This window comes from Antennarius striatus, chromosome 1 (assembly GCF_040054535.1).
Source record: "Antennarius striatus isolate MH-2024 chromosome 1, ASM4005453v1, whole genome shotgun sequence".
In the NCBI taxonomy this organism is placed as follows: domain Eukaryota; kingdom Metazoa; phylum Chordata; class Actinopteri; order Lophiiformes; family Antennariidae; genus Antennarius; species Antennarius striatus.
The window spans coordinates 13,955,467-13,968,248 of NC_090776.1; the positions used below are offsets into that span (position 1 = coordinate 13,955,467).

Consider the following 12,782-nt stretch of genomic DNA (forward strand, 5'->3'; position numbering starts at 1 on the left):
TTGCGTATATGTGTTATGTTGTGACAGTGTGTAAATATATGTCTTTGCTCACAGAGCACACTGAGGAGCAGATTTGTGAGACAAGCTTGAGCAGTTGCCTTCACAGCAGTGGTGAGATTGAAAGCAAGTGGTTTCTGAGCCAGTGTGACTGATGGCGTCTGGTAGAGGCAACGGCCACAGAGAAGATGTCTTGTGCTGACGGCGGGGGGGCGAGCTGAATCTTCTGGAACAATGCCGGATTCCAGCGTCTGCTGACATGACTGGACGAGCGGGGCCAAGGTTTCTATTCGCAATGCTTCCAACCTTCTGACACTTTTTCTTTTATATTCCACTTCTCACTTGCTATGATGTCCCTAAAAATCCTTGTCTTGCCTACATTCTTCTATTGATACCTTGAGATGGTGCATCTTTACCGGGGCATACCCTGCCACTAACAGGCATATGGCTTGTTGGAATTATATCTTTTTATGTTATGTTGGAATTATATCTTTTATGTTATTTTGCTGTGGAAAGTTACTGAGCTTAAAGTTCATCTTAGGTCACATCACGTGACAGTTAGAACTGCTGACTTATGCTAAATTGCTTGCACAGCTAGTCGAGCAGAAACTCTGCAAGGCCGTCTTCCTCTTTCTTCTCAGATAATTGGGGCATCATGACATCACCTGAATGTAACCCACTGTCTTGCCTGCTATCTTGCAGCTGTTGTGATACCAGGTGAACCCCGCCTTCTGATGTGCATAAAATCCATGTGCTGCAAGTGCATCCTCGCACTCTGCAGGGAGTAATCTCCCATGAGACAAAGTGCCGAGAATATTCTCTTTGCAATTGAAAAATAAACTTTGAAGCTTCGACATTTCACTGAGTGTTTTGTTTATTTAACTCTGTTCAGAAATTGTCCACAACCAAGAGAAAACGAACACGAAGCTGGAGGACCAAGGGTCTTTAGGACCATATTATTTGGCTCCACTTCAACATTTGGTGACCCTGACGTGATCTTGGCTGGACTCCTGCCGGACAGAGACAACTCCAAAGGGTACCCCGACTTGTAAGGTAAGAGGAACTTTGCCTCTTAGGGCCTTGTCTCTGCCTGTCAGTATAAGGTTAAAATCTGTCTTTCCCTATTTGGAAAACGTTCTAGAATCATTGACTCGAACACCAGTGATTTGATTTAATAGACGTCTTTTTGTGAATGTCGAACCGGACGCTGTTTGGATTGATCGGTCTTTTAATTATACTTTGTGTCAGCGTCTGGTGGTTCTTACACCTAAATTATTCTTACAGTAAGAACACTCAACTAGGTTTACAGACGTTCAAACCTAGTTGTTTTAATGCTGCGGTTGCTCAAAGAGTTTGTGGGGTTGCCCCAGCTGATGACATTAGGCTGTAGAGGTTAAAGCAAACTATTGGCTAAAAACGTCTGGTAAATTCTTCCATAACTGAGTAGACTGAGAGGATTGTCTGGGACATCCTGCGCGCTAGAGATTTTGCGTCTGGGACGCCCGTCTGGGAATATTAGTGAAACGATCCGGGATCGTGGGTCGAGTGATACTGAGTTCCGTGTTGAGGTTCTCGGAGGAAACGACGCCGAATTTTCTTAACTAAATTGGGAAAAGGCCTAATAGAATTTACAATGGAAGGTGAATTCGATCGGGAAACAGACTGGTTCAACTGGAACTTAATTCCAGACGACCCAGATGGTGCACCATTAGAAAATCAAGCAAAAATTGCTATTTTAGTGGCATCCGAGGGACTGCCCACAAAGATCCGCAGTAAGACGGAGTCTGAAATGAAAGATTGGTTTGAAGATTGCTGTAAAAAAGGATGGTTACCACCGCTAACATCCAAAAATCATTCGTCTTACTGATGAAAGAGGTTGAAAAAGCATGCATTAAAAAGTTAAATGTACTGGCCACAACTGTCTCTGCAACAAATAGAATCAGTATTCCAGGAAGGCGGGCACGAGAGTCATATGTAAAGGTGGAAAAAGTTAAGTCACATGTACGATTGCTGTCAATGGGAGGATCAGTCAGAGTAAGTAGACAAGAGGTCAAAGAAAAGTGTGGTTGGAATAATCCTGACCCGCCTCCTTATCTGGGGGAGAATTTTGCATCTGTTTTTTCCAAAACTAACCCGTTTGCCAGTAATCCTTATGCAGAATTACAACAGACTCTGACTCTGACTCAGACCAGACCAGACCCGCCGTCACTACACTTCCAGGCACCAGTCTGGAACATCACCAGCGGGAAACTGCACATGGATCAGACCGCCCCATCCGCGCCCACACCCGCGACTGAAGGTAAAGTGGTACCGGAACATGTCAGAATCATGGCCGCGCCCTGTGAACGAGCTAACAAACAGCTTAAAGATGAGTTTGAAGAAATCCTCAGGACCAGTAAAACTTATCCGGACCTGAGGCTTGCCCTGAGTGAGTTCAAGACGGAGCTGCTGCGCAGAGGGAATGCCTCCCGCAGCGTCAGAGACGAACTCCGTCAGAGGGTCCTACAAGCAGAACAAGAAGCGGAGGAACACTTCAAGACGTCACTCAAACATCATGAGGTATCATTTGACAACGAACAACATTCCACTTTACAGAAACAGGTGGCTGCACTTCAGGAACAGCTCTGTCGCCTCTCTTCCCGAGCGGAACCTCCCGTCTCCGCTCTTCCCCTCCCTTCTCTCCCTCCCCGGCCTCCAACCCCGCCTCCCTGTCAGCCCACCTCAGAGGGACCTGTGACTCGATCCAGAGCCGCTGTACAAGCTCCATTGATGGATACAGTGGACCCCAACTCCGGACGGCGTGTTGCCGTCTACCGCCCTTTCCCTGCAGCAGATCTCAATGCCATGCTTCAGACATTGCCACCTATTTCATCGGGGGGACGCAATTGGTTTGCATCCGTGCAGCGTCAGGCTATGGGCCACGACTTGTGTGGTGGTGACATGCAAATGATTTTAACTAAAGTATGTCCTTTGTCTATCTTACCACAGGTTCTAGAGGAAACAGGGGTGGGTCGTATGGCTAAAGATGAACCTCTAGACCACGAAAATTTGGACCGCATTGACGTAGGTCTTAACGCACATTTCCCTTTGCCTCTGTGTGCTGTCCATGACATGGTGTTCACTCCAAAAGTTGGAGAGGACGCGACTACTTACGTTGATCGGGCCAAAACTGAATATCACATTAAAACAGGTTTTCTACATAATACTTCGCCTTTCCATGACTCAGTCTTTCGAGCTTCCATTTTGAAGGGGATTCCCAAAACAGTGGTTACCGCCATGGAAAACATACCAGATCTGGCTGAAATGACGGATGACCGGTGGTGTTCCTGCCTGAGACACTTTCTGAGGAGACATGCCAAAGAAAAAGATACTAAGGTAGAAAAACATCAAACTGCTGTTTCTCAATTGACCGTCATGCAGATCCAGGACATCAAGAAGAAAGAGGACTCTGTTTCCTCTCCTGCCTCTGCTCTTCCACCTGATGATGCAGATAGAATGATGTATCAGTCGGGGCCACGATCTTGGGGTGGGGCTGACACTCAACGTTACGTATGTTTCCGCTGTGGCAGAGAAGGTCATTGGGTCAAAGATTGCCCCGAGAGGCCCCCACCTAGGGGGCGTGGTCGTGGATTCCAACGCCCTCGTGGACGTGGCAGAGACATGGGACGGTGGCAGTCTCTAGATCGGCAGCCGTACCAACAGCGCCGCCCAGTGGACTCCAACCAAGGTTCGCCCGTCCCGAATCGCCAGCGTCTGCCCCCTGGTGAACAGTTCTCACAATGAAGATGCCCTGAACCCACGGACATAGGCATGCAGGAGCCTATGATCACCATTACGGTAGGAGGAGTGTCAACTCCTTTTATGGTTGATACTGGTGCCCGTTATTCCACCATCCAACGGCTTCCTCCTGGCGCCTATGTCACCAATGACGTAATTCCTTTAGTTGGGTTCAAGGGTGAAGAAATTGCCCTGCCAAAGACTTCCTCCATTTTGGTTTCTGCACACAACCAGTTATTAACTCACTCCTTTATCCTGGCTCCCTCCAGCCCTGCCAATCTTTTAGGGCGTGATTTAATGTGCAAGTTGTGTCCTTTGATAAAGTGTTCTGCCGACGGCCTGCAACTGATGTTTCCGGATGGATCATCCCGACTGTGCCTGTCTGCCACCAACCCCGTCAACACCATGTTTCCGGTACATGCCAAAGTTGCTGTGGTGTGCATGTATGCTGACATCTTTTGGGTTGTGATGGACACTGATGCTGGACAGTGGACTCCTGTTGAGACTTTCTGGACAAAGTGGTCGCCCTGGGTCCGTCACCTACGCCCCTATGATCTGGTCTCTGACGCTTTGCATTGTACTCTGTATTATGACAGGATGGAAGACACAATTTTCCTGGGAGCCTTCCAGGAGGTGGAAGGACTCCCGTGGGATCTCTCTCTCCAAGATCTCTACGTAGGACCTCAGGGTGTGGCTTGGGCCGTATCCTTGACGCCCGAACAGCAGAAGTGGTATCGTATGGATGATCCTCCAGATCCTTCGATGCCGCCTTGCTATCCTCATGTCTCCTTGGCTGTCTCCCCAAAACACACACAGAAAGATCTGGGTCCCTTCGTGAAAGCTTGCATCGATGCTGATGATTGGAAGCCGACATTCTACTCTGGTTTGCACTATTCTGCATCTCTTGACTCATATCGCATTTTGTCTCCAGAATTTGTGATCCCTTCCGTCCTAGAACACAGCGTCCTGGACAGGCACCATGGCAGAGAAACATCCGACAGCGATTTGGCACCTGCGCTGATTGACTCTCTTCCCGACTCCCTCTGGACCCAGGGTCCTACGGATGTCGGTCGTTGTGACGTCACGCCAGTCACGTTTCAAATGAAACCGGGTCCCATTTGGGTTCCTCAATATCCGGTTCCTGCGAAGGGTAAGGCCGGTGTAACTGAGACCATAAACGGGTTGCTTGAAGCTGGTGTGCTTGCTCTAATTGAAAGCTCTCCTTTTAATACACCCATTCTCCCTGTAGAAAAGAAAGGTACAGGCAAATGGAGGATGGTCCATGATTTGAGAGCTATAAATGCTGCAGTCACCACTCCCACCCTTCCGGTCCCGAACCCTCATGCTGCACTCTCACTGTTGTCGCCCTCTCACACGCACTTCACTGTCATCGACTTGGCTAATGCTTTTTTCAGTATTCCTCTTCATCCATCCATGAAACCTTATCTGGCCTTCACCTGGGATGGAAGGAGATACTCCTACAACTGTCTGCCCATGGGGTTCCTCCTTTCTCCTGGTCTCTTCAACGTCCATCTTCGTGAGCTTCTGAAACCTTTGTCTCTTCCGCCCGGTGTGCTCCTCGTCCAGTACGTCGATGACCTCCTGGTTGCGGCTCCATCAGAGCAATCCTGTCTGGACACGACTCACTCTCTGCTCCTTCGTCTCCATGAAGTAGGCCTTAAAGTTTCTAAATCCAAAATTCAAGTTGCCAGAACTCAAGTCTCTTTCCTTGGTCGCTGTGTATCCCGGATGGGCACAGGCCTCTCCTCCTCGCACAGAGAAGACATTTTACACTCTGCTCGTCCATCTACCGTGAAGCAAATGCTAGCTTTTCTGGGGTTGTGTAACTACTCTCGCCATCATGTTGTTGACTTCTCAGAGTGCACGCATCCTCTCCGTGCTATGGTCAAGGAAGTCGGCATGCGGAACCTTTCAGCCGCTTTGGCCTGGACTCCGGACGCTGATGCTGCCTTTTCTCACCTTAAGGCATGTTTGGCCTCTGCTACATCTCTTTCCATTCCTGACTACAATAAGATGTTTTTCCTCGATGTGGCTGAAAAAGCAAGCAGTGTTTCTGCTGTGCTTTTTCAAAAGGGGGATAGAGGAGAACGAAACGTCTGTATGTATGTCTCAACACCATTGGACAATTATGAAAAACGCCAAACGCCCTGTTCATCTTTTGCCTCAGCACTAGAATCGGTCATCACTCAACCACACATCATCTTCATCCATGAAGGGATCAATATGGCTGATGGTCTGATTGAAGGTACCCCACACTTTTGTACAGAAAAAGTCCAAGACGACACAAAACTCAGAGATGACTTGTACGAACAGCCATTGACTAACCCCGACATGACGTTGTTCACCGACGGATGTTGTTTTAAAGGCATGGATGGCCTGCAATCAGGTTTTGCCATAGTTCAACATCAAAACGACGATTTTGAGACAGTTAAGGAAGTCAGACTGGACGGACCACAGTCAGCACAGAGAGCTGAAATCCTAGCAGTCGCAGAAGCTCTAGGACTCGCAAAAGACCAAACTGTAAATATCTACACTGATTCTGCTTATGCTCATTTGGTTGTACATACTGCATTAAGTGAATGGCAACGGAACAATTATCAGACAGCAACAGGAAGTCCAATTAAACACCTGAAAGAGGTAATGCATCTCCAGGAAATGCTGATGTTGCCAAAAGCTGTTGCTGTTATCAAGTGTCCAGGTCATTCCAGAAAAAATGACCTGATTGCAAATGGAAACGCCGCAGCAGATGCAGCTGCTAAAAAGGTGGCAGGTTATCAGCCAGCACTCCAACTCTCGGTGAGTGACAAAGAAATTGATTGCAAAATAACGAATGATGTGATCCGAGAGTGGCAGGTGAAAGCTAGCCCAGAAGAAAGGAGTTTGTGGAAGGCAAAAGGGGGTGAAAAGAATGATGAAGGAATCTGGAACAAAGAAGGTAAACCTGTGCCGCCTCAAAAACAATTGAAAGTTTTGATTCAAGAAGCCCATGGACCATGCCACGTAGGCACGGACGAAACACTGAGACGTCTCTGTGGCTGGTGGCATCCGTTCATGAGAACAATTGTGAAAAGTGAACTGCAGGACTGCAGTGTTTGCAATAGGCATAATTGCCTGCCAACAACTAAACCACCTCCAGGGGTGCAGGACCAGGAAGTGACAGCACCTGGTCAGGTAATTTCAATGGATTTTACCGACATGATCCAATCGGTTAATGGGTATCGATACCTGTTAGTGATTGTTGACTCTTTTTCAGGATGGCCTGAGGCTTATCCATGCAGAGCAGAGACAGCAGCTTCTGTAGTGAAACATTTGGTTAACCATTACATTCCAACTCATGGTTTTCCGAGAAAAATCAGGTCAGACAATGGAACTCATTTCAAAAACAAACATCTACAACAGGTGGAAAGTATGTTGGGATTGAGACACACTTTTGGCGCTGTGTATCACCCTCAGTCACAGGGAAAGGTCGAACGAATGAATCGCAACATCAAAGAAAAATTGTCAAAATCCATGGCCTCGTCAAAGATGAATTGGCTACAGGCCCTCCCTGTGGCTCTGTTGAATGTCAGAATGTCATTGAATTCATCCACAGGTTGGACCCCATTTGAGGCACACACTAACAGACCTTTTCCAGCTCCCACAGCTCCATTGGAACCAGTTCCCGGATTCCAAGGCCCAAAAGGCCTCCGCGAACTAACAGTCAATTTTTCCCATCTCACAGAACCACAGGAGAAACCACCAAAAAGTGTGAATGTGTGTGAATGGGTGTGGCTGAGAGTAATCAAACGAAAATGGTCTGAACCTAGGTGGACAGGTCCCCATCAAGTCATTGAGAGAACCGGAACCGCAGTTCGGCTTCTAGGAAGAGGGGACACGTGGTTTCATCTGACGTCCACCAGGCCTGCAAAGACCCCAACGGGAGTCGCTCTCCCCTCTCCAAAAGCTGCTAATAGTGGTGACGACCACTAGGGCATCCGCCCCAACTGAGGACATCGAGCAACGGCTCCAACTGAGGACATCGAGTGAGTGGTTGTTCAACGTGGCGTAAAGTCACAAAGCAACCCGAGAGCAGGCAATTACATTCAGTAACTGACCTAAGCTTTTGAAGAGACCCCAGCGGTCACGGTGCAGCGTTCCCGAGCATCGCTCTCAACCAGCGTCCGGACGAGCCAGTATCCAGAGGGGTCAACCCAGAGGAAAAGGTGCAAGACCTCCCTCTCTACAAGCAACAACCGTTATCTTCAGTCTAAAAAAAAAAAAAAAAAAAAAAAAAACATGCTGTATTTCCTTGTTTTTAGTCTTTTGGCTGTCACTGCTGCATCCTCTCCTGACAAATGTTTACAACAGTATGGTGGGTTAACGCTTAGCTACACTGAGGGGGCTACAGCTTCTTATACCTTTGATCTCTGCAAAGTAATTAACTGCAGGGGTCCTGGCGCACCATGGCGACACTATGATGTTTACATCTGCGGTCACAGTGACAACTCCCTTAATGACCCGTGGTGTGCTTCTTGGTCCTCTGTTTGGTATTCCACAGAACATGGGTTCCAGCCCCCCACTTCTGGATTGGGCTCCTTCTTTTCTCTGCAAAGGGATTACTCCCCCACAAGTAATCCTTTAACTCTGTCCATTAAACCCCTATTTTTCCCAACATCTCAATGTCATGCTAGTGTTATGGAACCCTGCGGAAGGTTCTCTCCCGGCAGCAGGTTTTGCTCTACAGATTTTCTACATTTAATTTTAGGTGTTGGACTCTTTCGAGTCCAAAAGGGGGATTGTTGGAATTATATCTTTTTATGTTATGTTGGAATTATATCTTTTATGTTATTTTGCTGTGGAAAGTTACTGAGCTTAAAGTTCATCTTAGGTCACATCACGTGACAGTTAGAACTGCTGACTTATGCTAAATTGCTTGCACAGCTAGTCGAGCAGAAACTCTGCAAGGCCGTCTTCCTCTTTCTTCTCAGATAATTGGGGCATCATGACATCACCTGAATGTAACCCACTGTCTTGCCTGCTATCTTGCAGCTGTTGTGATACCAGGTGAACCCCGCCTTCTGATGTGCATAAAATCCATGTGCTGCAAGTGCATCCTCGCACTCTGCAGGGAGTAATCTCCCATGAGACAAAGTGCCGAGAATATTCTCTTTGCAATTGAAAAATAAACTTTGAAGCTTCGACATTTCACTGAGTGTTTTGTTTATTTAACTCTGTTCAGAAATTGTCCACAACCAAGAGAAAACGAACACGAAGCTGGAGGACCAAGGGTCTTTAGGACCATATTATTTGGCTCCACTTCAACAGGCTCCACCTTCTAGTCCTGCCTAGGTCTAGCTGTTTTTAAAAAAAAATTTTTTATCACTGACATGTTTTTTTTACTTTACTTGCCTTTACCCAAACTCATACGACACATAACTGAATCCACTTTTTTTGCAATATACCAGTATCTAATGAAGAAATGGTATGACTTAGTCTTGCTATCTCCTTAAGTGTTATACAGTATAACAGTGATACAAGGCTATGTATGGGTTTGATTTTCTGACCATTTAATGATTTTCCTGATATTTAGTGGACATTAGCTGATGGTCGGTAAGGCAGATGACAAGAGAAGAGTCTTCTATAAATGACATTTATATTTTTTGCAGAAGCACTGGTATGTTTTGTGGGGCAATTATCCACATTTTTTTAAATGGATGTTTTGCTCTGGTCTTTGTTTTGATGCAATTCAGACAGTTGTTTAGGAAAGATGGCTGATGTACAATGTACAGGACTTCCGAAGGTCAAGAATGGTACAGGTCTCTGAACAGACCTGCTGTCCTTTGTATCTTGTGCTAACATTGCTGTTCGGTAACCCTGATTTTACCCAACAAAAATCTGAATTATTTGTTTGTAACAACTTCTTAAACAAGCAACATCATCTTTATGCTGCTGTAGCAACCAACATACTGAAAAAGCCAAACCTCGTCCCTATCACCAGGACCCTAAACATGCTGATAATTGCTACACTTTCTATTGCATTATTTCAACTATTTAAATGTCAGTGCTCACCACCCCACAAACAAATGTTCCACCAAAAGACGGTATTGCAACTCTACTCTGCAGGGACACCATGGCTGCATCCGGGGCTCTTGTTCTGCCTAAAATGAAGCAATCACAAACAAACTAGAGTTTTTTTCTCTCAAAGCAGAATGAAAATGGGACCTCTTTACATTTTTAAACTATTTCTTTGGTATTAGATCTAGATTTTATGGTTTGCCTTTGATGGTATAAACTGTAAAAAAAACAAAACATTTCTCTACTGACCAAAAGAAGAATATGAAGATGATTTATTTTTCACATTCATTCATTCTTTCATTCATTCATTTATTCATTCATTCATTCATTCATTCATTTTCCATATCTGCTTTCTCCATTGTTGCAGGTTGCAGAGTGCCTATTTATTTATTTATTCAGTTTATTTTCTTCTTTCCAGACGTGTTATTGCAACATATTTTACTTTTATCAGTGTTGAGACATCAGCAATAACACCCGAAAAGAAAAGAAAAAAGTTGACGGGTAGAAGCCATTGGCTTGTAAGGTTCCCGTCCCCTAAATCAACAACATCTCTCTCATTGCAGCACATCGTTAACCAATTCATACTTTGCATGTCACAAATCAATTTCAATTATTTTATTCTGGTACATTGTTGTCCATTTAGTCCAATAGGCATGCATCTTTGCACACCTCTTTGTCAGTTCTTGAGAAGAATCCAAATTTTGTTTATGTTCATTTTGTTATTCCTTTCAAGGGCTGTTTGGTCACTTTTATGATTTAAGCACTATTGGGGCATTCATAACATCTGCGTGTGCTCAGTTACTCCACAAAGGTTACAGTGACATTTGTTTCACAGGTTTGACAACATGAAGTTTAATTCGCCATAACAGTGCAGTCCTTTAACCATCATTTACGTCAGAAATATAACATATAAAAATCATGTTTTTAAAAGCTTTCTTAAAGGCAGTTAGCGTTCCCATACTCCTAATTTCATTATCCAGTTTATTCCAATGTTGTATAAAAGGTGTACACAAGGTGTACAAAACTTGTACAAAGGTGTACAAAATTGTGGTGAGACCAGCGATGTTGTTTGGTCTAGAGACAGTGTCACTGAGGAAAAGACAGGAGGCAGAGCTGGAGGTAGCAGATATGAAAATCCTGAGGTTCTCTCTGGGAGTGACCAGGAAGAATAGGATCAGGAGATGGAGATAAAGTCAGAGAGGTTTGGACATGTCCAGAGAACAGATAGTGAATATATTGGTAGAAGGATGCTGAGTTTTGAACTGCCAGGCAGGAGGCCTAGAGGAAGACCAAAGAGGAGGTTTATGGATGTAATGAGGGAGGACATGAAGGTAGTTGGTGCGAGAGAAGAGGATGCAAAGGACAGGGTTAGATGGAGGCAATTGATTCACTGTGGCGACCCCTGAAGAGAAAAGCCGAAAGGAAAAGAAGAAAGAAGAAGTTTATTCCAATGTTTGACACTAGTGAACGATAATAAAAATGTTTTTAATGTAGTTCTTGCTTTTTTCTGTACAAATGCTGTGTTTTCTCTTAGTTGGTAATTGGATTCATTAATCTGTATTTGTGTTTGTATATTTTCAGGTGTTATTGGCTGCTTTATACATAAGTTGTACAGTTTTATAGCTTATGATGTCATGTATTTTCAGTAGTTTAGTTGTAATAAATAAGTGGTTTGTGTGAGCTCTATAATGTTCATTGTGAATAATTGTCAAGGCTCTTTTCTGGGTCAGAAATAAAGGTTGCAAGCCACTTTTATATGTGTTTCCTCATACTTCAGCACAGTAGTTCAAATAGGGCAGGGTTAGTGCACAATATATTATATGGAGTGCCTTCTGATTTAATAGCTTTTGAGTTTTCCAGAGTATGGATACACTTCTGGCTAACTTTATTTGCAGTTGTCTTAAATGAGGTTTCTAATTTAGCATCTCATCAATAATCACTCCTTGCATTTTAAATTCATTGACCTGTTCAATATTTACTTCATTCACCTTAATATTAATTTTGTGTTTGCAGCTTTTCTTCCCAAATAACATATACTTAGTTTTTGTTAGGTTCAAGGATAATTTGTTTATATCAAACCATAATTGCATCTTGGCTAATTCCTCATTGACTGTCTGGGTTAATTTATTTATATTATTTCCTTTGCAAAGGATGGTTATATCATCCGCAAAAAGTATCATTTTGAGTACCTTTGCGTATTTGTCCCAGCTGACTGGGACAAACACACACACACTCACACCCACAGGCAATTTTGGACCAGACAATTCCCCTAAGATGCATGGTTTTGGAGGTGGGAGGAAGCCGGAGAACCCGGAGAGAACCCACACAGACACTGGGAGGACATACAAACTCTGTACAGAGCAGGACTCGAACCCGGACCCACCTTGTTGTGCGGCAACAGCGCTACCCACTGCGCCACCATGCTGCCCACATACATAGTATAATGTCACAGCACCCTGTAAACAAGTCGAGGTTCAGTATCTGGCACAAGGATACATTGGCAAGGGATTGGGGGAGCTGGGGTTCGAAACATTAACTTTTCCATGAGTGGATGACTCTCAAAGCCACAGTCACCTTTGATTTTAAGACTCAAATGCAGATAGGGCTCTATCCATGGGCATGAAGTCAGTTTTAAAGTAATCAGTGATGGGTTAAACAACCTGAGTTGATGCTTTTATAAATTTCAACGCACTTGAAGGGGTCCCAAACAAAACTGGGCCGCTAGCAGCACCAGAGGAAACCTACTTACCTACAATGTATTAATAGAGTATGACAAATAGAAAGTCCTTTTGAACAATCCCTATTAGAAGAACTATGGAGTATCTGTGACTTCCCACATGGTTAAAGATAGTGTCCCTTGCTGAAACTGTCAGAAGTCTCAGTTTGCAAAGATAAAAGGTCAGGCTCAGTGTCAAGAAGAGAGTGTTGCACCT

The 12,782-nt window shown here is 44.7% G+C and overlaps 1 protein-coding gene across 6 annotated transcripts; it reads left to right on the plus strand.

The window, feature by feature from the left end:
* Positions 1–513: 513 nt before the first annotated feature.
* On the plus strand, positions 514–8,982 carry LOC137599052 (uncharacterized). Of its 6 annotated transcripts, XM_068319728.1 has the most exons (6): positions 533–714; positions 890–1,050; positions 2,218–2,556; positions 2,986–3,060; positions 3,247–3,372; positions 7,602–7,768. In XM_068319728.1, exons 3-6 carry the CDS (start codon positions 2,254–2,256, stop codon positions 7,626–7,628), a joined length of 531 nt encoding a protein of 176 aa, XP_068175829.1. In that variant the 5' UTR covers positions 533–714; positions 890–1,050; positions 2,218–2,253; the 3' UTR covers positions 7,629–7,768. The 6 variants fall into 6 exon arrangements, 4 of the variants coding, with proteins under 4 accessions (XP_068175829.1, XP_068175838.1, XP_068175811.1 ...); XR_011036746.1 differs by lacking the exons at positions 3,247–3,372; positions 7,602–7,768 and adding exons at positions 4,706–4,924; positions 5,024–5,151 and having other exon boundaries at positions 542–1,050; XM_068319737.1 differs by lacking the exon at positions 3,247–3,372 and having other exon boundaries at positions 547–1,050.
* Positions 8,983–12,782: the final 3,800 nt, after the last annotated feature.

Coding starts and splice junctions, on each gene's coding strand:
- LOC137599052 (XM_068319710.1), top strand. CDS start 3,808: ATGCAGGAGCCTATGATCACCATTACGGTAGGAGGAGTGTCAACTCCT. Junction 4,925..7,601: donor ATATCCGGTTCCTGCGAAGG/GTAAGGCCGGTG, acceptor GTCTGAACCTAG/GTGGACAGGTCCCCATCAAG.